General features: G+C 42.2%; 1 protein-coding gene across 3 annotated transcripts in view; it reads right to left on the bottom strand.

Annotated features, from left to right (window-relative positions):
- TTC8 (tetratricopeptide repeat domain 8) overlaps window positions 1–27,309 on the bottom strand; it is a 62,402-nt gene that overhangs the window by 16,172 nt on the left and 18,921 nt on the right. For 2 of the 3 annotated variants that reach the window (XM_090033860.1, XM_090033861.1), the window contains exons 4-9: window positions 21,408–21,471; window positions 21,053–21,212; window positions 17,930–18,019; window positions 14,933–14,977; window positions 12,604–12,689; window positions 8,353–8,440 (exon numbers count right to left, since the gene is read on the bottom strand). In XM_090033860.1, coding sequence (XP_089889986.1) covers window positions 8,353–8,440; window positions 12,604–12,689; window positions 14,933–14,977; window positions 17,930–18,019; window positions 21,053–21,212; window positions 21,408–21,471 — 533 coding nt within the window. Of the gene's footprint in view, window positions 1–8,352; window positions 8,441–12,603; window positions 12,690–14,932; window positions 14,978–17,929; window positions 18,085–21,052; window positions 21,213–21,407; window positions 21,472–27,309 lie in introns of those variants that run through there. The other variant, XM_090033863.1, reaches the window with a different exon arrangement.

The following is a 27,309-nucleotide window of genomic DNA, read 5'->3' as shown; positions in this document are numbered from 1 at the left end:
GGATGCTGATACACAAGACTCTCCAGGCGCTTTTAAATACACCAGCTCTCGGAGCCACCTAATTATAGCCCCCCTCATCCCCCCTCCCAGAGTTCATGTATAAATGCCCCAACAGTCTACTGCTAGCACCCTCCATCTGTGGATGTCATTGTTTTATCTAAAACACTCTTGAAAACATTCGTCATAAAAGTCGTCAGTTTCAGCAGTTTCTGATGAACATCTGCAATAAGTCTCAAACTGTAAAAAAAGGCTCCATTTTGTTTGTCACACTCATTTTGCTTTCTTTAATTAACATTTAAGATTATTTTATTACTTCTCTTACCAACTGTTTCTTACAAATCAAATCTCTGTACAATGCTGCAGAAAAGAGAATACATGGCAGCAAAGTATAACTCTTTAAACAGCAAGGGTATAGGGTATGGGTTGGTTGTTTTACTCAAGCATCTGAGAAATGAGTAACTTATACAAGTCATCCCCAGTAAGTTCAGCATATCATACCTTATCTTCATATATCCCTTAACTTACTATATGATGATTTTTAGACTGGATTTTAAAGAATCAATTATGTACTAGGCTATCTGTGAAGTCTTTCTTCTATAGCAAGAAAAAGACTGTATACCTGAGGGATCCATATTTCCTGACATATTCAGCTTTTCTCTACATAATGACTTCAAAGTCATAATGGGTTCTTCTATGATTGACGGGGAGCATGCAGCTGTCCTCCCCTTTCTCCCTCCTAAGGTCTGAGAATGCCTGTGTTTTGATGCATTTTCTTTAACCTCTGCTAACTACTCTGTCTGTCCTTTAAACAATAATTCTCAAGAGTCTTTGCTTTCACCTTTTTTTAAGTTAATAGCTGTTGTGACTTACAGAACCGTTGAAATGTAACTGATAATGTTGCATGTGCCAGAGTTTGGAGAAAATCTGATACAAAACCTCTGGTAAACTGCCTCACCCTTTTCCATAGCTATTTGGTCTGTGTGAAGTTTCGGTCTCCGATTCAATTCAGTGGAGATTCGGTCTGATTCAGCAGCCTAATCTCTGAATCTGACTTGAATCAGGAGACCCTTTAAGCTCTCCAAATTGAATTGGAACCCTCCGAATAGATTTGGAGAGATTTGATGATTCGGTCATAGACACTGATTTTAATGTTTTTTCTACATACCTCAAGGTACCTGGCAGTTCGTGAACACAGGTGGTGGGGCAGATGGAGCACCCCACAGGAGTGCAGGGGGTCCCCAGCACACTCAGCAGTAGACTCAAAAGTGGCCCAGAACACTTCCGGTCCATTTCTGGGTTCACCGTGGAGTGTGCGGGGGACTCCCCCTGCAACCTGGCAACTGGAGCCTTCTGGGTATGGGGGGGCACCCAGGGTCTCCCCATGGTTGGTTGCTGAGCTGGGGGGGGTCCACCACCAAGAACATGGGCGGCCACCCCGCACTCCTGTGGGACGCTCCATCCGCCCCACCATCTCAGCGTTCATGAGCTGTGCCTGGTACCTCGAGGTATGTAGAAAACATTTAAAGCTGTTAAAGCTGGCGAAACTGCAGGTTCTCCAAATCATCGAGCATCGAATCTTCCGATTTGGATATGGCCGAATTGAATTGGGACAGTGATCTGAATCAACTATTTGAACTACTGTCTTCTGATTCGGGTCGAATCCTAATCCAAAGCAAATATGGCCTGTTTTGCACACCCCTAATAGCTATGTATTCAGGGCTTGTTTTCTCTGCATTGACAGGGTGAACTGTAATTTAAGTTTTACCTCAATCCAATACGCATCCAGATATTATCATAGGTCAGCTGTGTTGGGGAAGGTGGGCGTCAAGTGCTGCTGATAAGTTAACGCATTGGGGATGCAGTAACTTGAGTTACGACAGCTTGTCAACTGCTAATCCAATCACTCCCCCAATCTACTCATCCAGAGTAGCTCACATATTTTGTAATGCATCTGATCTCTCTTGAACTTGAGTGATTATGCTGTAGAAGTAGTTGGGCTAAACCAAGTTAGTACATTTGACTGCTGCAGTGAAGAGAGAGCCTCAGATACTAAAGATAATGATGTAACTGCAAAACTGCTAGCTATTTTGCAACTCAAATAATATAAAAAAGTATGGTAAACATCACTTTATGAAGAACAAAGCATCCTCTCAGAATGCTTCTTTTGGGTATACTGTTAATGGCTTGAATAGAAGCAAGACACCTAATTTCATTCTTCTGGAGTTGAGTGGGGAAATCAACTTTCAGATAATAATTCTTGTGTTTACACTGTGGCACTTGTTTTGCTAAACTTTGACTACCTTTCCTTCGACAGCACTTTCAGTTTCAAGGGTTTTGACGGCTACCGGTAAGTGAGCATATCCAGTCTCTGAACGATACCCAAGGGCTTAGGACAGATATTGAAGGAAAGAATAATCAAGCATACAGAAAATGGAGAAAACACAATATGAGTTTATCCAAGGAAGAGTTTGAGTAACTTAATCTTCTATGATAAAATAACTGACTTAATCGATAAGGACAAATGTTGTGGACTTAATTTATCTAGGTCTGAGTAAAGCTTTTGCTGCCATGCTTCAGGGGGAAAAAAGCGAAATTGGAGAGGACAGGGGTCAACACTACAATGAGTGTTAGCTTAAAGGTGGAGGTGTTGGCTCAAAAGCAGTCTACAATCGGTTATACAAAAAGATGATCTGTGTGAAAGTACAGTGGTTCCCAGTAGCATTTCTCAGGGATCAGTCTTAGTGCCTCTCTGGTTTTAACATGGTCATCAATGACTGTGGTACTGGAACTTGATGTTCTCATAAAAAACGTAGATAATAGTAAATTGAGGGGTACTGCCAATACAGAAGAGGACCAGATTATTACACAGGAAGATTTTGGAATCTTGTGGAATAGAACATTAGTCCTGGCAGTTGTTAATAATGTGATGGGATCTGAGGAATTTTATTCTGGATCCCAAAAATTGGATGTCTTGCCATGCCAGATACGCAAGGAAGCATGATTTTTGGAATGTAGGATAAATTACTCAGATCTCATCACACATCTGCCAGGACTTGGGTGAGTTGCCAAGTTGCCGTAAGCTGGGACCTTTAAAAGGTATGTGTGCAGCCCAAAAGCCTGGCTACATACGTGCCTTTTAAACATGGTCATGGGCAGGGAGCTCCCCAATCCCAAACTCCCTGTGCAGTCGAACTTCCAAAAAATATATGGGCAGCCATGTTGCATGTGTTCCTTTTTAAACACGCTAGCCTTAAGACTTTAGAGACAACTGAGGAAGCAGATATCTGGGTTGTTGACTGACTATAGGATGACCATAAACCAACAGTGTGATGCAGCTGTGAAAAAGGAAAATGCAATTGTAGGATGTATTAAGCAAACTATATTCAGGAGAGACAAAGAAGTACTAGTACAAGGCACTGGCAAGACCCTCTAGTCAGGGTACTGTGTGCCACTCTGATCAGCAATGAATAGAAAGATTAACTTTAACTGGAAGGGTTATAAAGAAGGGCCACTAATATAGTTAAGACAATAGAGACTTTTTCTTATAAACACTAAAGTAACATGGCATGTTTAACTTTACAATGGGGCTCGGGTTGTGCAGGTGCTAAGGTGCATGGTTGACAGCCCAGGGGATCACAAGTTCCAGGCCACAGCAGAAATGCTCATGGTGCAGCCCTGTCAGATTCCAATGACTCTGCAAATTCTGTTAAATACCTTGTCACAAGGACACGAGGAAAGAAACTTAATAATAATGGAGATTGAGAAGGAAATATGATTTAATTTTTTTACATTCACAGAGTGAATAATAAGAAGGGGAAAGGGCTTTTCGGGGTAAAAAAACCAAACAACTCAAGATCAAATAGCTAAAGATTGGCTATGTATGCATTTTAGATTTGAAATTAAAGTATTTCTAACTGTCAGAGAAGTGAAGTTTTGGAATGGTCTTCTGAGCAAAGTAGTGTGGGTCCATGAAGTACATTAAGACTGATCTCAATACGTTTATGAAAGAAGTAGTTTGGCAGTACAGGGAATTCTTGGTTCAACAATCAATATGTATGATATGTGGAATCAAGTAATTGCAATCCCCACGTTGGAAATAATTTTCTCTTCATTGGGTGTGTCTACATATGCATTTAAACATGACTAAATTTAATGCGCATCAAGCTAATGCTCATTAATTGATTTTTGGCAGGTGTCTACATGTGCAGGGACTTGGCACTGAAGTTATTGCCAAGTCCTTGCAGCCCTGCTATGTGCACCCAGTGGCTGGGCAGACCCACCACTAAAGTCAGTGCTGGGTTGCATCTACATGTGCATTAATGTGCTTTAACTAATCACACCTAAATTTGGTACCTGTATTTGCAGTTATCAAATTTAGGCACCATTAGCCCAATTTCATCATTTTAAATGCACATTAAGGGTGCTTGTGTGTACCTGTAATGCACATTAAATTAGGCTACTGTGCATTAACATGTCTTGTGTAGACACACCCCTATGGAAAGGATCTGGGAATCCCATGTTTTAGAGCTCTTGCTGGTTTCCAGTTAGCCATTTTTTTCCACTTCATGAATGTCACTGGATTTTATGTTGTTGTCCATGGGGTGCAGGATAGGGTCAAGGTCCCTGTCAACCTTGCACCTGGCAGGCCTGTGCCGTGAGGGAAAAGCCTCATTATTCCTGCAGAATCAGCCAGCAGCAATTGCCCGGTTCTTGCCTGCTACGTCTTGATGTAATTTGTAGATATCGGAAGGTGTTCTCCTACTGAAAGTCTGCTACAAGGACATTAGGTCTGTCCCTCCTAGGGCTTCAACCTCCCCTTATACTCCAGTCAAATGCCAACCAGCTGTTATGATATTGTGGGAGACTACCAGTTGCTAACAGATGTTCTACGATTTTTCTGTTCTTCCTTTTTTTCCTAGGCTCAGGATCTCTTTCTGTGTTCCTTCTGGATGGAGAGGTCAAGGTTGATCTAGGAGAATATCAGGAAAATATCACCACTGGAGCAAAAAGGGAACTGCAACCATCACTGGGCAGGACAGCCCAGGTAAGTATTAGACATTCACAGCATTCAGAATGCTATATGCTTTCTGTTCTTTTTCCTTTCTTTCTTCCTTTTTTTTTTTTTTTAAAAGGTACAGATCTGTTTCCCCTAGGCTGGAGAACACTCCTTGTCCACACACAACTTGCAGGTAAGAACAAATCAAATTGAAGAAAAAAACAAAAGAAAACTAATGGCAGTTAGGCAGTTTCTTTGCTCCTACAGTGATTCAATAGCACTTACATGGTTCAGGGTATCTTCCCCTTTCATGATCAGGCCCAAAAATCAATCAGTTCCCACCCGCTATATTGAATTGTAACTCAAATGCAAGAGAAAAAAAAGGAAAAAACCCCAAAACAAACTTCTGTCAGTCTGAGAGGCTTGCAGCTGCTCCAACTTTTCCTGGTTCTCTGGTCTCCCTGTTTAAAGGACACAGCAGAGTGCAGCTCCCGTAGTTAAAGCTCCTTTGAGTTCCAAGACCGGAATCTGGTCTTCTCCCCATCCCTGCACCACTGGAGTTCAGGTGGAGTAGACAGAACTTGCCTGATTTCCCCATGCATCTTCTCCCCCTTGCGGTGCAGCTCCTCCACCAGAAGTAGGGCATTGGGTGCAGGGAACATCAATCTGGAAGGACCAGTGACGATGGCATTCCGGCTGCTGTGGTGTTCCCTGCATAAGCAATGCTTCCTCCTGGTCTGGTAAGTCTTCCCAGTTTTCCTTCCTTTTGTGTGAAGAGGTGGAGGAAGCCTCTTTACAGTTGTACATTTTTTTTTATTTCCAGTCTTCCTTTAAATCACGGGGACACTGGTTTAGCTAAGGCTGTGGGGGTTTGATGGAGACATGCTGAAGCTCTTGCAGGTACTTTGAAAACTCAGAGGTTCCTGGTCAGAAATTCTTGATCTTCTGCTAATTATACCAATTAACAAATTTGGTGTCACAAAGGATTTCCCCCCCTAGGTCAGAAGGGCAAGGATTATGATCCTCAGATCCTCCCTGGTCACTGCAGTGGCAAGGTACTGGCCATGTTCTTGCCTCCCGTGATTTTAGCTATGGCACGTAGCATGTCCTTGGTGTTTCTGGTTTTGTGCCTTGTGGTTGAATGTGATCACAGGTTTGAAGTGGCAGTTTTGGAGACTCCTTGGGTAAATGGTTGCCTGTGAATGCAGGGAACTGGACTCAGTGGCCCAAGAGGCCCCTTCCAGACCTGTGTTTTGATTTCATAAGTGAAATCAGTTTCTAGCTTCCTTTAGTTACTTACTGGTTTCCTAGGAGACTGCAGACAGCTACACTGTTTTTATGTATAGCAGCTTGTCACAGGGACACTAAGGTGCCCTGTCCTAGATGCGAAGAAGGTTGGCTGCCAGTCACAAGGGGAACCCAGGTGATGGTTGCTGGGACAACCAAGTTGGTCATGTGACCAGAAGGGGGCCGGGCCGGGCCCTTATAAACAGCCCCAGGCCGGAGCCTAGGGGGCAGTTCCCTTCTGCCAGCCTGGTGTGCGGGAGCTTGGCAGTAGAGCTGAGCAGAGCAGGGCCGATGGTTGGAGTCTGATCACCCTAGCGGCTACTGCATGGTAAGGGTGGAAAGAACCCTGACAGGGAGGCTATCACTAGAGAGGCAAGGGAGCTTAAATCCTATGTTTGAGCGAGGAACCTTGTTGTTGGGTTACGGCCGGTTGGCTGATGGTTCTGTTTAGTTTGTTGTATAAATACTGGAGGACCGGGCGAGGCTGTAGGGGTGGAGGAGGCCTCATCAGGAGCTCCCCAATAAAGAGGGGGTGTTCCTGGCACCACTGAGGGTGCTGCGTTGTGGGGGTGTCCCGACCCCAGCCCAGTGTGGGCAGCTTCGGGAAGAGCTCGGTAGAGGCAGAAGCCCAGTGGGGCGCAGGCCCAGGAAGGTGGGTTTGAGCTAGTGGGGTATCCCGACCCCAGCCCAGCGGGGGCGATATCGAGACGAGCCCCAATTGGGAACCCCAGTTGGGAAGAGCCCCAGTGGGGCATAGCCCCGAGAAGGCGGGTCTGGGGGCCAGGTGAGGCTAAGGCCGCCTGAGTCCCAAACTTGGGAAGCCCGAGTCGGGCATAGAAGGCCCCAGTGTGGGCGGACGCGTGAGAAGTGCAAGCACAGGCCTGAGTGTGGGCGAGGGGCGCGAGGAGCGCAAGCACAGGAAGCCCGAGTCGGGCATAGAAGGCCCCAGTGCAGGCAGGTGCGCGAGAAGCGCAAGGGCCCCAGTGGGGGCAGAGAGGGCGAGAAGCGTGAGCAAGGGCCCCGGTGGGGGCAGGGGAGTATGTGAGGCGCGAATACATTGAGCAGGCCCTGGGAGAGGATGTGTATATTGGACATTGAGCAGGCCCTGGGAGAGGGTGCGTATACTGGACATTGGGCAGGCCCAGTGGGGCACTGCCTGTGAAGGGGAAGCCCCGGAAGGGGGCAAGCCCAGTGGAAGGCCCCGGAGAGAAGGTGAGTCTACTAGGAAGCCCGAAGAGAGAGTGGGCTACTTAGAACAGTCACAGAGACAGGCCAGCGAGGGCCGGCACAGGGAGTAGCCCCGGAATCGTGGTATAGCAAGACTGGCCCTGTGCCAAGGGAGGCAAGAAGGCAGCCTCCCATTGATAATATAAGATCAAAGACGTGGCAGGCGAGATAGAGGGTATGTTCAGGACCCAGACTTGGCACGGTGGGCAAGGGCGCTAGGGGAGGTCATGGCACCCCTAGGAACCATCCTGCCACACAGCTCCAATTATCCTGCAGCTGTAGAGTCCTGATTGTTATTTGCTGTTGAAGAGAACACAATAAACAGCAGAGATAGTATCTTTAGACTTGTACATTCCCCAAAGAAATCCTGTTTAGTCCTCAAAACCAGTACTTTTTCCCCCCCAAGCACTCTCCTAACACAAACTGCCAAATCCATGGATACATCACAATCTAAACCAGAGATTTATTTTTCCTACACCAGTATTTTATCATATTTTGATTTTAAAGTATCAGAATAAGGCAAACTAAAGGAAATGCATAATAAAACCAACGTTCTTTAAAAATAAAGCTTCATGCTAACATAATTTTAACTATTTTCTGGAATGCATGTCTTAAAATAAAACCTCTCACTCTAATTTGGGCTAGTTCTGATGCTTAGCTTAAACTTGTTCCGACAGAAGACTGGTTTACTATTTTAAAAGGAAATTGTAAAGCTTTTAAATCAGTGTGTGTGTGTCAAGTTAGATCTCAGCCTGCTGGCCCTTGGATTTTCAAAGATATATTAGAATTTAAATTTATTTTAAAACAAATACATTTTGTTTGAATTGGAAAAATCTACTTACTTTTGCCAAATATAGTATTGTATCGATCATGTCTTGCTGCTTGAGAGCTGACTTAAATTGTTTTTCAGCTTCACGATATAATCCTAACCTAAGAAATGCATAGAAAATATTTTTTGTTCAAAATTAATAAAATAAATTATTAAGCAATAAAGTGCTATAGATTAACACCACACATGGGGTTTAATTAAAATGCCAAAGCTCACATTCTGACTTGGTTTTCTCTAAAAATTCACATTATTCTCACATACATCCACTTAAAAAATGTAAAGGATGCCAAATCAAGTGTTCAAATGTTATGAGGTGAGTAACTAAGGGTAACTGTGAAAGCTTAATTCAATCCCCATGCCTGGGTGCGCCTGCTTTATAGGCAAATTATATGACCTCACACTATATTTTTCCACAGGGCAGAATGGACTGTTACTCACTTAACAAGCAGTTTATTTAATATCTTGTTTTCTGTTCATTGTTCAGAGTATGGTCCCAAGCGCTATTTACTGTAAACTGTTCAAACCCTGCTCTGAATACAGAACTACTTATTTCCTTATGGACTTTTTCTATGGTGCGTATCATTCTAGTCTAGAGTTCTTTACAAACATTAATTTATTTTCTCACCAGCATGGTAAAATATAGGGGCATTATCTTCTTCTCTGCAGACGGAGGAACTGACAAATTTTGTTCGTCTAATTCGAAAAACCCAGGACTTGACATTTAATTATATAGCACTTAATTTGTTCAATGTACATTTCCTGTTTAACATTAGTTGCAACTGAGTTTTCAGCACTTTTCCAAATACTAGAGTCTCAAATTAGGTACCCAGGAACACAGGGTTAGCAATCAGCTCTGAAAAGTTTGTTGTAGCACATGGGAATTCTGTAGTACAGGGAAGTCTAGAATCCAGTTGCGCAGGGCACGATTCACCTAAAAGGAGACCATTATTTATCTCCTGCAATCTTCTGGCTTATTTATTTTTTACATTCCAGTCATTTCAGCAAATAAATCAGGGATCTTAGACACAGGTCTTCTTCACTACATGGATCTAACTCATCCCAGAGTAAGTTTATCTTTTGTGCTAAATGAGACAAGTCTTGAGGCAAAAAACGGTATGCAACCATTTAATACCATGTTATAGAATACACATAATAACATATAATGGCCAAATTCAAGAGATACAGTCAAGCGTTAGACTTTACAATCTTAACATAATTTGTGTGCGAGTATGGGTGTTGTAGGGGGGGTTTCAGAGGGAGGGAGAAGAGGAGGAATGTGTTTATTCTTAGTTTTTATTAAAAAGCAGACTGAAGGATGTCTTGCATTTGAAAGCTTGTCTAACTTTATCTGAGCTATACAGTTGGTCCAACAAAAGATATCACTCTAAAAAATCCTTGCCTCTAACTGAAAAAACACATGAATTGTCATGCTATCATGTTGACAACCAAATGGCTCATCATCATTTATATTAGGGGTGGGCAAAATGCGGCCCGAGGGCCGGATGCAGCCCGCCAGGCCATTCTATCCAACCTGTGGAGCCCCTAAAAAATTTAGAAAATTAGTATTAATCTGCCCTGGGCTGCCTGTTATGCAGCCTTTGATGGCTTGCCAACACTCAGTAAGTGGCCCTCTCCCAAAATAATTGCCCGCCCCTGATTTAGATACTTAAGCCCATTGCTCAGACCACTGCCACTTGAATTGCATGAATAACAGACAAGAGTAGTAGGTTGTTATCCTCTGTGTGGACCTACAGTGTACACAGATGGGGCAATCTGCTGGTATATTTCACAGATACCAGCTGACTGCAGAGGAACAGAGAGGCTCAGGAACTTCTTATTCCATTCTAGGGGACACTAGTGATCACTGACTTCCCTAGGTTCCCCATCTTCTCCTTTCCCTCCAACCTGTCCCAAGTTATATCTCTATCTCTGTTTCCCCTTGTTGGCTCCTTATCCCAATCCTATTCTCTCATTTCAGACTCTGGTGTCCTCACTTAACCTGTCCCAGTTCCCCTACTCCTAGCCCCTCCTCTGATCTTTTTCTCTTTCCCCCATGCCCATGTCACCTGGTCTTCCTTTCCAAGCTTCTTATTCAATCAGTGTCTTTCCCCTGACCAACTTGGCTGCTTGTTCCAATTTATTTGCCTTGCCAGTTCCAATTCTCTTCCAGCTATTGCCCTTAGGCTCCCTGCTTGGTCTCAGTTTTCACTGCTCCCTCTCTCCTTGCTTAGCTAAGGTGCGATGTACCCAGTGCCAGTTCCATATTTCCACCTACCATACTTCAGTTACAAGCTTGCTCTTCATCCCTTACTCCAAGCTACCCCTCTATTCCAGGTCTGGCTCTTATCCCTTCAGCATTTGAATCTGGCAGTTTCTTTTTCCCTGCTGCCAGCAGTGAAGCAATCAAAAGAACTACAGAGACAGTATCTCTGCTCTCGGTTCCAATCCCCTTACCTAAAAGAGCTCAAAGCATCCCAGAGCTGAACTGTAGGGAAAATCCTACTTGGGCTCCTGCAATGTTGTTAGAATCCTGGACACAAATCACACTCCCATCAAATGTCAAGTCAAGTCCCAGCCCCAAAGCATCTTAAAGTCTCTCAAAGAGAAGCATTCAAGAATGTTTTCCCCTTAAGGGTAAATCTTGCTCTCAGAAATTGCTGAATAGTTTGTTTTGTTTGTTGTTGGGTTGTTTTTTTTTAAATTTTTTTTTTTGGGGGGGGACGGGGGACGTGAGGGAGATCCATCTGAAGTGAATATCCAGTATGAAATAATAAAGTCCAACTTAATTTTTTGACGAGGCAAAATTATCTCCTGTTCTCTGACCCTACCAAGTATAACAAATTAAAGGGGGAAACTTAAACATAAGATTTGACAATTAACTTTTTCACATATATGAGCACTATAGTAAGGATTTCCCCAAGTCCTTAAAGGCTGGCAATATAATCTCATGTCTTCTTACATTCCCCAAACTTCTAATGATGTGCTAGACAAAATTTTAAAGCTGAGTTTTCAAACAAGACTCCTAATTTGGGAATACATACTGAGGCTGGCTTGCCCTATTTATCTCTCAGCCTCTGGGGTACATACAACATATATGCCTGGAACCATCTTTCACCTGAAGAGCTTTAATTTATCTGCTTTCACAGCTATGATATTTTATTACTATATAGTAAGATACTTCATAGTGATCCTTAAGTGGCATAGCAACTATAAAGCATCACAAATGAAAAGGACTTTATCACTTCCAAATTATCCTCTTTCCTTCTGTCAGCCAAACAGTGTGTACATTTAGGGAGCAAAGAAATATGGCAGATCGCTATCATTATTATTCTTTATGCTGAAAGCATATAAATTGCTTGGATGCTTTACCCTCCCCAGCCCACTTGAGAAATATAATGGAAGTGACAAATGATCCCCCTAAGCCCAGTTAAAACAACATCTAACCTACTCTCCCCAAAATTTCAAACAACATTTAACGATAATGAAAATTTGTATTAGTTTGGGCAGCTGAAATGAAGCAATGGGCTTAGGTATATGAAGTGGAATTTTAAAGGGCTTTGTTTTCCTGACTAGTGCCTATAAACTACTACTTTACCCCCTACAAGATTTATGAGATAATACTTTGACTATGCAGCATTCAGCAAGACACCCGCATTTCTTACATGTGTGAAATATATACAGCTGTTCTGGAAGATGTGGTGGGGCTTCAACACCTGCTTGACTTTTTGGAAGAGCTTAAAATAAACACTTCACACTAGATCCTCTCACCAAGTTAAAGTCTTCATCAGAAGTTAATTTCTCAGCCTGAAACTACAATACTAGTTTCAATCTATTGACTTTGTGTAGCGTTGTACCAATAAATCTGTGCACTTATTTAAGTGCTTTTCATTTGAGGATTTTTATGCAAGCTAATTCCCTAATTCCAATGCATAAAATGTTGGTGTTTTTGTGTCGTTAGACATTTAGGTAAGGCCTTCTTGTTGTTTAAAGATGATACATTTTATTTGTTGTCATCATAGTGCTTCTTAATTAAATGTATATTCTATTACTTAGCCTCCCTACTGGATAGATACATCACTTCAGTCTTATTGGTCTAAATTCTGAGTTATTTTGCCAGCCCATTCTATACCTCCACCACTCGTTGCTTCACAAATTGGCCTGAATATTAGGAAATCTTTTAAATACTGTTCAGTGCAAGGAATAACAGTTCAGGTCCAGATGGTTTAAAATCCATAATCACATAATAACTGAAAAAATGACTTACCTGTAGTAGCATTTCCCAATCTGAACCTTCCACCACCAGTCCTTATATTGTGCATGTTCTGTTGCATGTGCTGCCAAATCTAAAGCCTTTAAAGAAAGCCACACAAACCTTAAAACAGACATTTTCAGCTTTGAACAAGGAAAACTAAAAACACAAATGTCATCAGTAAAGAGTAACAACATTAAATAATCAAAATAAGGTGTTTTTTTTCCCAACCTCATCGTCAAATTGGGGAGGGAATGCTATTATTTCTGTTATGCCATGTAGTCTGAAGCATAAACTATTTGAAAGGATTATCTCTCCATATGGCAGCATATAATCATACATGCTTCTTAGCATTTAAATAAGGTTGAAATAAAGAGAGGGAACACATTTAAATCAGACTGCTGAACTGCTTCTTTTTGGACTGAAGAATTCCCCAAGTATGTGTTTATATATATTTTTTAGGCTTTCTGTCATCCTTGAGCAAAATTTACTGGAACCGATATATTTTTTTTCTTTAACTCCCAATCCACTTCTTTTTTGGGATAATACACAAATGACCCATTTTTTGGTGATGTATTGGGCCTTTTCCACCTAGATCATTAGAGTAGTTTAAAGTATTGCTGTGAGAAATAATGCGTCCTTTGGACTTTTTATTGCGTGTGATTAAATCAGGAACTATCAGGAATAGTTCTCTCCACCCAAATCTCCACCATCAGATAAGCCTAAAATCAGAATCTCCACTATCAGATAGTCGACAGACTGTGCTTAAACAGGAGGCAACAGAATGATCTTATTGCCAGGGATAAAATAACTGAAAAGCTAGAGTTTTATCTTTTTTTTCTATTTTTAATCTCTTCTTTCAAGACATGATATAGTATACTGAAGGAATCAGTGTGCACTCCACTGACAAGCTAAGTAAGGTACAGGTTTATTTTAAATTCGGTTTTACACCAAACACAAGATGTCAGAGAGTATCAACTACCCCTTACTCGCTACTACTGTTATTGCAATAGCATCAGAAGCAGCTTAAAAAGCTTTTAAGCAAAATGTTATAAAATGGGTATATTAAATGGTTAATGTGTAAATGTGTCCATATTTGTCTGGCTCAGAGCTGATTTGATCTTTTCATAAATATTTCTCCAGAACCACACACGTCAAAAAAAGAAAATAAGTCATGGGTTATCTAATCCACCACCACAGGGTCAGTCAGTGCAGTTCTCCAACATATGTGCGTGCATTTTTTGTTTTCTTTTGTTTGTTTGCACTGAACGATGTATATATAGATCAGGTTAACCAGGTAATTTTTACGATAATATAGCCTGGATATTTGAAACCTACGCTGACCTAGTGTCAAAGGTCTCTGATTATTTTCCCAGTTCTTCAGTTACCAAAACAAGACTTTTATGATGGCAATAGGTCAGTTCTCCAGATGATGAAAATTTGACATAGCTCAATAAAGTCAACGCAGCTATGAACATGCCTCACAATCTGGCCTGGCAGAAACAGTTCTTGGGAAAAGCATGACTTGCTTTACCTAATAAAACACCTTCAAGCCAAATAAATTATCACATTAATCAACTCCTGAATAATTATCAGTCACAAAAACGTCAGCCATGCAACACAGAGGCAGAAACTTACGTCCATGTGGAACTCATCAAAAATCACCAGACTGCCCTGAGTATCTTAAAATTAAGGACTTTATTCAGCACAAACAGTGGAGTTCTCCAATATTTGTTCGTGGCCCACCAGTAGGTCACTGCAGCTATAATAATGAATAAGGGGAGGGACCTTTGAGAGGAACTGCAAACCACACACTGAAAAGAGAAAGGCCAAGGGCCAGATGTTTGACACCCTTTGAAGCACAAAAACTTAATCCAGACTATTCAAAATAGGACACCACTAACAGCAAGAGAGGAACTGGTTTGGATGGCTAAGGGAAATATTGTAAGTAGAAATAAGGGATTGAATTTAAAACTGGATAAAGCACCATACATTTTTTTCTGATATTTACCCTTACTGTAAAATCTACAGGTTCCAAGATGCTGCTCTTAGAGAATTTTTTTCAACCTGTCTCCCTGCTTCTTATTAATCCAAGCACTATGGCACACAAAAGCAACTCAGTTGTTTGGAGCACATGTAAAAGTGCCCTATAGTGTTACTGTGCTAGCTTAGTTTCTGATAACAGAAGTATAAATATATTTTAGTATATTTGACATTATACATTTAATAAGGAGTTTCTTAAAACTACAGGTTTGCCATCCTATGAAATAAGGTAATATTAGATGCTTTGGCACAGCTGACAGTAAGATTTAGGAACAAGAAAAAAATTGTATAGATTACTTACGTTCTTAACGTCATTTTCATGGTGAAAAATGTATTCAAACAATGCCTGTCAGGAAAACATTTAAGCTATTGTCATAGCTGAAGAAAAAAGTTAATACCTTTATATAATCAATACCTTGGTTTTTGCAACTGTAATAGTTACCAAAGAATTTTCTAAAATAGCAAACACATTTACATATCACCACTTTTTGAAATATTAAATGGACTTCACGAATTAGATAAAGCCTATGTTTGTGCTGGATAGTCATTACAGAGGAGATCTTGAGTTTGTGATTCCTACTACATTATAAAATGAGCGGGGTTATCAATATGTGATTGTTTTCCATCAGACATTTTTAAAAAGTGTTGGAATTTTAAAAGTGAATGTAATATTTGGCTCAAGGGGTTGATCCTGCAGAGATTTCTATTTGTGCTTTAATTTTGCATGCTGCAAGTAGTCATGAGGCAATAGAATTTAAGCAAAGGCACAAGTCTGTTAAGGACTCAAGTCCATATTTTCTCAGTTTAGAAAAGAAAAAAATGGCTTTTAAAACTGTAAGAGCTCAATATCCAACAAATCTGAAATCAAGTCACGTGTAGCTGATTTTGGCTTGCAAATTACCTCCAGAAATAAGAGTTTGAAATGGAAGTCTGGCTAACACATCTGACAATGGACCAAAAAGATGCATAAGCCAGAAAAGAATCTCTCTCAATCTCCACAGCTACATGGATGATTTTATAGTGTTAGCAGAAATAAAAATGTATTCTTGTGAGAAAAAAGAGCAAAAACTGTACATACATAGGGTTGAGTACATATTTGGATGAGTAAAAAAGTCTTTTTACAAAGTCAATTTCCTAAAATTGTATCCCTTCTTTTAAACAAACCTTTCTTTAAATGTCTTACAGATCAGAAGACAAAGGAATAAAGATTTCAGGGGAAATCCTCACATACTATGGCCTCTGGAACTGTCCACTGATCTTCCCATTTGCTTAAATAATTGCAAAATAGATTTTTATACAACAATATATGAGTATTTATATTTTATTCAGTTGTAAACTGTAATGACTGACTTCTTTAGAAGATTTAAAGACAGATACTTGTCAGATGTGCAGTGTTCACCATTATGTCTCAAAAATGGACTGGAAATAGAACAAAAGACCCTTCACCTCTAGGTCGCAAGCCAATATAACTCAGGTTTGAAAAGAATAAATATAATGACCTTTTGGTGACTTCCACAAAATGAATTATATGGCTCAGTCTAATTCTTTACAAGCAAATATTCCCAGAAAAAGATTGCTGACAGGAATGGTACTTGATGTAATGACTGGTTTGAAAGATCACTCAGTGATAAATCATGAAACACACTTCAGGTCAGAGACGAGGGGCATTACTGAGGAAGGCACACCAATATATTCTGCTGATGCAAGATTTAAGTTTTGATGGTTGTCAATCATAAGAATTACACTGACAGATAAAAATGAACACAAGCTCTAATTAAAGTAGAAAATATTTCTAATGCAAAATCACAATAAGTAATAACTTTAAATCTAAACAGAAAATCCTAACCATTAGATCATGAGTGAAGATATCTAGTCATACTGTAAACACCCAAAAGCTACCCTTCCTGGACAATAAACAAGGCAAGGTTTTTTAAATTGTGTTTAGTCATGTTGTATGCATAGTTCAAGATTAATGTATTGTAATGTATTGCTTCTTCTAAAATAACTCAGTGTTCTAGTTATAATGCATTATTAGTGTCCACAACCTCTTCACAATGAATTTTTCATTTACTGACCAACTGCTATCGTTTGCAGACAGAAAAAATACACCTTAAGATAAAATGAATTCTCAAAACTGAAAAAATGAACATTTTGCTTTTTAACTGCATAGACGGTGTATGTGGAATCCAATTACAAATGTATTTATTTTCAAAGAAAATCTATTAGAATCAGTAGAGGACAGATCTCTCTTGGTAACAGTTATTTCTAGTTCTTTTCATGGAGGCAAAGTAGATGATAGACTGATGTTCTCAGGCACATCTATACGAGACATTTACTGCACAGTTAACTAATTAATTGTGTAGTAAACATCTTAGTGTCTGCAAGTATGCCCCTAGTAGTACACAGGAAGCTAGTAAAAGCTGCAACAGGGTAGTACTTGTAAACACAAGTACTACCCTACCATGGAGTTTTTTTATGCACAGCAGGTTGGGACATGAGGATGCCAGGGCTGGTTGGATGCTTCAGTGCAGGGGCTACATGCCAGCTAGCCCTGCACTGAAGAACCCCTGTGCCCCAGCCAGCCTCTCCGCAACACACTGAGCCCAGCTGGAGCAGCCCAAGGCCGGCAGGCTGACTCCTAGACCACTTGCCAGCTGGGGCTGCTCCAACCCAGCTCAGTGTGCTGGGGTCAAGAAGATTCCTAGGAGCAGTAAACTGAGGAGAAACAAGCTCTACAAGTTTATTGCTGTGCATTAAAGGCATGTGTAGATGCACCCCTTTTGTAGTTCACATTCCTTTCCATTATCATGACTTCAGTCTTTTCAGTTGGCGGGAGAACTTATAAGTCCTTGGTTTCTTGCTGCTTTTCCCTAAAGCTGGAGGAGTATGGGTTTGTTTTGGTTTTAACCCAGAAAAGTCCTTTTTAAAAGACATTCTTCAACTATATAAGGTGAGGAATAGCTGTTCCTGCATTAGGGTATTGGAGATTACAAATAATTCTACAGGACATTTATTTTTTCATTTGTCTATTGCACAAGATCCAATTGACTACAATACAGGAGATATGAGCCATATGACTTTGCTATGCTATCAACCAGATACATTCTACTCTAAATCCTGTCCAACTTCCTAAGCTGCTCAGTCCTTCAAAGATCATAGCATTTCCAAAGTTCAACAGTTGTAGAGGAAATATCAGGCTGGAAAGGGTCCTGAAAGATTAGAAGAGTGAGAACTGAAAAGAGAAATAGAAGTTGAGGTGATGTTAGATACCAGAACAATAATTACAGTAGCCACGTACCTTTGCCAACTTTGGTTTTTGAGCATATTTTGCTAAATTCAGTCTGGACAAGTTTATGAAAGGGCCATCTGGGTTTGTGAGCATTGATGCCTGAAGAAAAGTAATGTATTGAACAGGCCAAACTCTTATGCTTTATACAAACATTTTAAGTATTCCTGAAACAGTCAATGAAAGCAAAAATGAATTATCGTATTTACTTCAATACAAGATGAGCTCCCCCTAATCAGCGTGGAGGAAAAAGCCCCTTGTCTTATACAGGCATACCTCATTTTATTGCGCTTCGCAGATATTGCGTTTTTTACAAATTGAAGGTTTGTGGCAACCCTGCGTCAAGCAAGTCAAGGAATCTACTCCTGGTGAAGATGCTGTGAACATTGTTGAAATGACAACAAAGGATTTAGAATATTACATAAACTTAGTTGATGAAGCAGCGGCAGGGTTTGAGAGGATTGAGTCCAATTTTGAAAGAAGTTCTACTGTGGGTAAAATGCTATCAAACAGCATCGCATGCTACAGAGACATCTTTCGTGAAAGGAAGAGTCAATCGATGTGGCAAACTTCATTGTTGTCTTATTTTAAGAAATTGCCACAGCCACCCCAACCTTCAGCAACCACCACCCTGATCAGTCAGCAGCCATCAACATCGAGGCAAGACCCTCCACCAGCAAAAAGATTATGACTCGCTGAAGGCTCAGATGATGGTTAGCATTTTTTAGCAATAAAGTATTTTTTAATTAAGGTATGTACATTGTTTTTTAGACATAATGCTATTGCACACTTAACAGACTACAGTATAGTGTAAACATAACTTTTATATGCACTGGGAAACCAAAAAATTAGTGTGACTCGCTTTATTGCAATATTCGCTTTATTGCGGTTGTCTGGAACCGAACCCGCAATATCTCCGAGGTATGCCTGTATCTGCATACCACCAAATCCTGCCCCCCATGTTAAATACAGTAAAAGCCCTGTTATCCGACATTTTACTAACTGGAATGCTCTACTAACCAGAATTTCCGGACGGCCAACCGTACGCAAGGGGGGGGGGAGAGGAGGGGAAGCTCATTCGCAACTGCCACCCACTACCCTGCGCTGCCACCACTCCACATCTAGCCAAAACCTCCACCCTGCACTGCCGCTGCTCTGCATCTGGCTGCCTTGACCCCCCAGCCACTACTCTGTGTCCAACTGAAAACCGCCAGCCTCAGATAACTGGCATTTTTAGATACCCAGCACCCTCATTCCCTACTTGTGCCAGCTAACAGGGCTTTTACTGTACACTGTCTATAATTAAATGGTTGCTAGAAGCATGTTCTTAGTCACGGAAACAAACTGTGAAGTTAATTAAATGCAGGGCATGCTAAGCATGAGCATAATACAGTAGTTCTCAACTTTTTTGTACCACGACCCATTTGTAAACATTGATGGCCAATCCCGACCCAGTGCCCCTCACTCCCAACCTGCTGCCTCCTGCCCCCAGGCCCCAGCCCCTCAGTGTGGGGGGCAGCGGGGTCTCAAGCAGCCCCTTGCAGGCTGGAAATCTGACAGCCTGCAAGGGAAAAGCCACCATTGCCCACATTTTTCTCCTTTAAAGGAGAATCCATTTTTAAAGTCTGTTCGTGACCTTTTCATATATTTCTACAACCCACTTTTAGGTCTCAACCCACAGGTTGAGAAATGCTGGAATAAAACATCTGACCCATACAGGGCAAACACGTTGATGGGAACCCACCACAAGACTAGGTTAGTGCAGCCTTTCATAATAAAATATAGGGCCAATTGTTCTCAGTCCCCTTCAACACCAACTCCTTGTCAAGTCATAGTGAACCATTCCCTCAAATATATTTTGACTTCCTCTTCCCTCCTACAGCTCAGCAGCACCTGCCTTTTCCATTTCCAATTATTCCTGTTTCTTCACGAGCCTTAAATGTCTGGCAAGCATCACCAAACTTCTATGTAGCTGAGAGTCTGTTCCCCTCTCTTTACCTGTCACATGGGATTAGTATGGCCCCATCCTCAATGGAGTGGAGATGGAGTAAGGAGCCTTGTGCCTCATCTGCATATATATTTTTGGAGGGTCCTTGTGACAAAAACACCTAGTTCCAGTTGCAAGTCGGGGGGGGGGTGGGGGGGAGGAGGAAGGCCTAATTAGCACATGGATCCATTGCGGGGAGTATCTGGGGTATACATACGGAGCAATGCTGGACTATGGGGTCACCATGGCTTGATATACTATTGACTCTGCTGAGGCCTAGCCCAGGAAACCATATGATAAGTCATGGGCCTTTGGGCACTGAATTAACAACATGAAGAGTTTGTACTATGTATAAGTAGGCACAAAAGTGCCGCTTAAAAGTATGTTTATGGAGTACTTGTGTTGAAATCTGCAGCAGTCTGCAACAAGTTAAAATGCATCATTTGACTATTTCCCCACGTCTGAGTCAAGGTCAGAGACAGGCCCACAGCAGTCTCCGGTTCTCCTCAGATTGCCCTCTGAAGCTTCTGTCTCCTCTCTGTTGCTTTCCTCTCCCTCCCCACCTTACTGTCACTTGCAGCTCACTTCCACACTGTGTTTGTACTCAGGGAGGGAACTGAGCCTGAGAAGGTGGCCGGAGTTGGGGAAGGGGAGGGGAGGGGAGGGGAGGAGAGGGGAGGAGGAAGGCTACAGGGGGAAGAATATGGTGGCGGGGGGGGCGCAGAGGACAAGGGGGCTGATGCAGTAAAATAAGCTAATCGGACTTATTTAATTAACTGATCATGGGAGGGTAATAACTGCTCCACAGAAAAATAGTTTAAAAATTTGCTAAGGAGAGGCTCAATTTTGCTTTTGTTAAAGTCACAAACAGTTTTATTTTCAAGTCACTGAGTGAAGAATTAGGTCCACAGAATTTATATTGTGCAATGTTCTAAATTTGGATACACTTTATTGATTGATCAACTAGTAAATTATTTAAACTGTTTTCAAAATAGAAGTTGTTAATGTGCTGCACATTTCATATGCTCTAATCTAACTTCTTCCAGCTCAATTTTTTGATGCAGCTTCTAAGCACAACCAAAACATCACATAATATATGCTACAGAAGGGAAAGCTATCCTTTGCAGTTGAAAAATTAAGATGTTTACCGTTCCTAGTCTGACATATCTCCCAGAAGCACTGGTAATTGGGCGAGCAGTGTGGGCTGTTCTAGGAGTTTTTATAGCCTGTTCCATAGTGCCTGGCCGTCCACCTTGTGTGCTGGGTCGCACAAACCCAGTAATAGGTCTTCCTGTCTGAGTCACTGGCCTGAAGATAATGAAAAATGTTAAAACAAAGAAGATTAAGCAAATCTATTTATTTTTCAACCCACCCTATCAGTAAAGACAAATTACACATTTAAACCTGAAGTTGTGTAATTTATTAAATATTTTACATTAAGGAGCAGCTCCAAAACTTAATAAATTTACCAGTTTAATCTGCCAAAGATAAAACACTACATACCTAACAGCTGGACTAGGACCACCCCCCTGACTGGTTCCAGGGAGTTTCAAAGAAGTTCCTGGACCTACAAAATAAGAGTGTTATTACTATGTAGACGCACTTTGTGGAAATTATGCTGCATATGTAAGACTGTCAGACAGTCCTGCTCTAGCTGTGAAGACCATTCAGCATCCAATCAGTTAGGTGAAGAGAGAGAAACTCTGGATAGAGCAATCTGCCCTTGTGTTAGAACAACAGGAACAACAAGCAAGAAGAAAAGGATGCAGTCTAAGCTGGGTAAGTGCAGGAAATCTTAGAAACAGGGTGATCTGGACTAGGCTGGGTTTAGCAGAAGGATCTGTGACCAGTCCTGCTTATGACCTACAGAATTAAGGGTGTAGGAGGGAAAGTGTACAACAGAGTATTTCACCACAGTAGCAAAAAAGCACCCAAGAGAAGTGATGGACTGAGACTGGAACAGAAGATTTGGTACTTCCCCTTAAGCTTTGCCTCAAATAGATATGTTCACAGAGACCCCACACAGAAAACATGTCAGGGAAAGCAACATTCCTGATTTCACACTTAAAGGACTCTGATAGGACCCTGCTTATACAGCCTGCTGCTACTGGAGGCTGGGAAAAAGAACCGCAGAGAGCTGAACTCAAAGACAAGTACACCAACTCCATTATCAGTGTACCTCCTTGTGGAGACTAGAGAAATCTGGGGCCTTTGTGCTTTTTATATATAACATATGGGTGGTTTTATCTATGACTACCTGATTACCAGCCTCAAATACATCAGAACAAACTAGAGATGCACCGATACATCAGTCCAATATCAGGTTGGCACCAATATAAAGAAAATTGACCGCATTGGAAATAAGCTTTTTTTGCCAGCTAAGTGCCTTGTGCAGGTGTACAGCTGCAGTGCAGCACATAGGCCAGGGACAGGAAAAATACAACCCATGGGCTGCATCCAGCCTGCCAGGCCTTTCTATCCAGTCCATGGGGCACCTAAACAATTTAGAAAATGTCTATTTATCTGCTCCTGACTCCTGTCAAAGATGACAGGAGCCAGGGCAGTAGGACCCAGGGGAAGCAGGCAGCACTCACCAACAAAGCCAGCCCAGCTCTGCGGCATTCCCAGCCCCCTCACCGGGAAGTGTCTGCCTGCCCTGGCTTGCACCGCTTCCCTGCATGTAGCTGCCTCCAGCACCACGTGGCCCCAGCTGCATCACCAGGCCACAGGAGCATGGCTCATGCAGGTACCCCAGGGCTGGAAGCAGGAGGGAGTGAGAGCACGCGTGTGTGTCCCTGCAGTGAGGGAGGGGGAGAGAGACAGAGAGAACAATGAGGGAGGGAGAGACTGTGTGTGGGTGGAGGGGGTTTGTGTGCATGTATTCATAGGGCAACTCCCACACACACACCCCACACCCATCTCACACTGCCATACATGCAGACCCCCACACCCCCTCACACAGCCCAGCCACCCTCCCCCCCACACAGTCCCCCACAAACCCCATACCTACCCACACTCCACATATCCACACACACACACACACACACACACACACACTCCATCACCCCACACACATACATGCACATCCTCCCCCACATACGCACACACTAACAGCCCCACTCAAGCAGGGGTGACTGGTGCCTCCTGAGTGTGTGTGTGTGGGGGTGCACTATTTGTAAGTGGGCCCAGGGGTGGGCCAAAAGCCCCATATCCATTCCTATACTTTTGTGCTGTGGCTTAGTGCCACCCCCCCCCCACATGCTGCCGGCCCGCATAGCTAAAAAACTGCCCCATCCTGAGTGTGCCCCCCAACCCTTATGTCCCTCCTACCAGTTGCCTATGCCCACAAGCCTATATGCATGCCCCCCCCAGTATACAAGAGTAAGACTTCATTTTAAGCTATTGCATATTGTCTGTGTACAGTACACAAACATATGTATTTGTATATACTACACAAACACAGGACAAAAATATTTTAAAAAATCAAATTAATGAATGTTGTAGATGTTTGATTTTTAGAAAATAATTTTGTGTTTTTCTGGTTCTGAGGTGGCAAAACTCCTTGCTGAAAGGAATATTTCTGGTGGCAAGGGGAGGGACTTCTGGTGGCAAAGGTCAGGGGTTGGGGGGGTGAGACTTCCAGGCACAAGATGGTGACCAGGGCGCAGGGCACCTCTCAAGGGGTGGGGCTACCAATGTGGCCCTGACAGCTTGCCAAAACTCAATAAGCGATCCTCCACCCAAAATAATTGCCCACCTTTGACACAGGCGGTAAGGAGCACAGCCCGACAGTGTGGAGATCTGCATCCAGCTGGTAAAGTCTACTGTGGTGGAACACAACAGATCGAGGCCCCCATGGTGAGGGAGAGAGTGGGGCTGTGGTTGGGGCAGGCACTGCCCAGCCAGGGCAGAATGGAGTACAGGACAAAGCCACAGCTCATCCTGGGGGGCACGGAGAATGGGGGAGGAAGGGCGGCTCCTGCTGCTGCGTGCACCCCGAGAAGGGGGCATGTGTCCCCTGGATCTGTTTAGGGCAGGACAGGCTGCTGCTGTGGGCTGGGACTGGAGCTGGGCTGGGCTCTTCCTGGTGGGGGCTGGACCAGACTGACACACTGGGAGGGAGGGTTGAGGGTGCTATGGAGAATTTTGGGGTGACTGCAGCAGGGCACAAGCAATATGTGTTTTAATACATCCATTTGTAAAGTAATGCATCTAAGAACAAAGAGGGGGACACTATTCTGGAAAGCAGCGACTCTGAAGAAGATCTGGGAGTCCTGATGGATAATTACCTACACATAAATTCCTAATATAATGTAGTAAAGGAGATAATGAAATGTTGGATATATAAGCAGGGGAATATCAAGTGGAAGAACAGACAATTCACACCATTCTGCCTTCCCAGAAACAAGAAGCATGAAGTGTGCAAGAGACTATGAAGGGGAAAAAAAAGATTTTTCTAGAGATATGGAATTTTAAGCTTGCTCTCGCCTTACCTTTCCTACTCAGACAAAAGCTATAATTTTAACTCTTTTTCAGATGAATTGTCAGCAGCTTTTGACTATTGATCCAAAAACTGAAACTGCAGCTGCTGCTGAAGCCTGGACTTCATTGGTGATCTAGGATTTTGAAAAAAGCTAAAAGTCTACAGGGCTGTGAAATAGGCGAGAGACCAAGAGTCAGTAACAAAAAGCAAAGTTGTGATTGACAGACTACCTTGATTAGTGGAACATCAAGACAGAGAGAGATTGCTAACACTTGTGGATGGAAGAGAAATTTGCATGTCAAGTGGATTATAATAAGCACCGATTCCCCCAATGATGCCTGAATAGAAATGCCATTACTTCTATTCTGGGCATAAAATCAACTAGCCCACGTAAAACACTCCCCATTTCTGAACAGTTAATTTATTTGGAAAGGATGCATCTGGTATGGGAGTAAATATGGTAGTCAGAGTTGTGCACTGGTGCCCCTGTTACTGTACAGAAACTCTGTATAATTGTTGTGATCAAAATTCAAAAAGAAAGTTGATAATGTTCAGAAAAGAGCCATGAGGTTGAAACGTATGCCTTATAGTGACTTTATGAGCTTGCAAAATTTAGAATAAATAGAAGAATGAGCTACTTGACCAAATCTTTACATACAGTAAAAGCTCCATTATCTGGCATCCCCCATTCCTGGGTTAATTGAGCAGCAGGTTAACTGAATGGCCCAAATTAAAATATGCCAGTTAACTGAGCGACCCGAACAGGCGTACTTGCCTGTTTGGGCTGCCACTTCTCCCACTGCATCCGGGACGTAGCTGACCCTCCCGCAGCATTGCCGACCCTCCTGAGGGCCCTGCAGGCCCCATGGGACAGGGAGGCAGGCCCCACACAGCCTGTCATGCCCCTGGGCCATGGGGATTCAGTGAAACTGGAAGTGCCATGGTGGGCACTTCTGGTTTCACTTTGCCTTACAAGCCAGCATGCCGGTTAATAGAGTACGCTAGTTTGTATGGTGCCAGTTAATGGAACTTCTACTGTATTTACATTAAGAATAGAAAATTGAAGTAGAGGGAACTTCAGTCCAGCTTACAAAGATTTAATAAGAACTAACAGCTGGAATCTGGAGTTAGACATATTTTCCAGGTACAGACATTACACTGTTACTGGTATAAGTGATCAGAAATCAGTCTATACCCATAACAGAACAGAAGTTCGGCACACAAACTAGCCTCACCCCGCAATAAAAGGTGAATCTCTGTTCTGTTTGTTACTGATCTAAACTATGCTGCTTACAGAAAACTGTGTAACTTAGATCAAGTCTGCCTCTAGCTTTTTTAAACAATTGTACCTAGCCATTTTAGACTAGAAATAAGGACTGTTCTTGTAATCATGAGCTGAATTAACTAGTGGAACAATTTGGCAACGACTGTTTTTGTAAAAAATATATGTACTATACTGTCTGTTATACAGTTCAAAGTAAGACTATCATAATGGTTCCCTTTCAGCCTTGAAATCTATCAAATACCACCCAGCAAGCTACTTTCTTCTTAGTCCCCATTTCAACTGTAGAGTGACTATATTTTTCCAGAATGTCTTATTTTTCAAGAATATCCATCTGTATCCAACTATTTTTCTTGGCAGAAAGTCTCCACCTCAGGGGGCCACACAAATCTAGTGCAGGTCTCTACATTTTTTTTATACTTGAGACAAATAAATTTTAGATTATCATCATATATGAGCTCAATTTTGGTACTGCCTAATTGTTGGCATGTAACCAAGCATGAAACTCAAATATTTATGGGGCTCACATGTTTTGTTTTGACCTCTGTCTGGTTCTTACCTACCCTTTCATCTTGTGACTCAGATTCGGGCCTTTTGGGAAATTATAAAAGACAGATTTATGTCAATATTAGACAGACAGAGATATTGGAGAAGCATTTAAGATGGATATTGACTCCTCATTGACAAAGGAACTGGTAAGAAAACAAAATGTGCTGTGCAGAAGGCACTAGGAAAAAGCCTATAACAGGATGTTCTTTCCCCATTACTGAGGTGCTAGGGTAGCAAAGGGTGAAGGTTGTGGGCTCACCCATGTCTCACTTCACCCCTCCATGACTCTGTAACAGAACCAGCCATCAACTTGCCAAATGAAAGCTGAAAACTGAAGGGTCTAAAGCACCTGAGTCAGAGGGGCTGCTGGAACAGAGTGCTGATGGTCTGAAGAAGATGGCAGAGGCCTGAAAGTAGTAGAAAGTGGTGAAGTGATGCAGTGCAATGGAATTACTTCAGTTGTAAAGGACAATTTTGATATAATGTATGGCAAGTCAGATTGCTGTGGGACTAGCAGGGGTAGAGGACAACTGACTGGGAAGTCCAGGCTGGACAGCCAAATAGGAGGCTTAAAAATTAACTAGCAAAGAGCATTGGGGACCAGCCTATATATAAAAGAAAGCTTCATTGGTCAGAGCACAGAGGCAGACAAAATGTGCCCAGAGAACAGAGGCAGATGAAATCTGTGCTTAGACCAACGTGGCTATAGCCTAAATTCCTGAAACATGGAAGATATTGAATGTTGCCATTCAAAATGGAAACTTTACAACGTGAAGAAGAAAAAAGCCAATATTAATAACTTGCCCTAAAATTTTAACATTGAGTTTATGCCCTCCCCACCCCCAGCCTGCCTGACATCTGATACCTACAGGTAAACAACCTGCCTTTGTCTCCTACATCTCCTCTACATTTGCGTTCTTGCAGAACAACTAAGACTGGCTTTTTTCATACCTGAGAGTTTTCTGGCCCTCTTTAATTTTTCTCTCCATTTTTAATTTTTTTTCTCCTGATGCAGGACATGTGTCCTAAAGCTTGTAAATAACAACTTTTTTGCAACTATTTAGTTGATCTAATAAAGATCCAAAGATCTG

The sequence above is a fragment of the Crocodylus siamensis genome, chromosome 2 (genome assembly GCF_052110815.1).
Source record: "Crocodylus siamensis isolate JL-2025a chromosome 2, ASM5211081v1, whole genome shotgun sequence".
Taxonomy (NCBI): Eukaryota; Metazoa; Chordata; order Crocodylia; family Crocodylidae; genus Crocodylus; species Crocodylus siamensis.
Note: the sequence above shows the minus strand (reverse complement) of the source record. Positions and strands in the feature narration are given on the sequence as shown.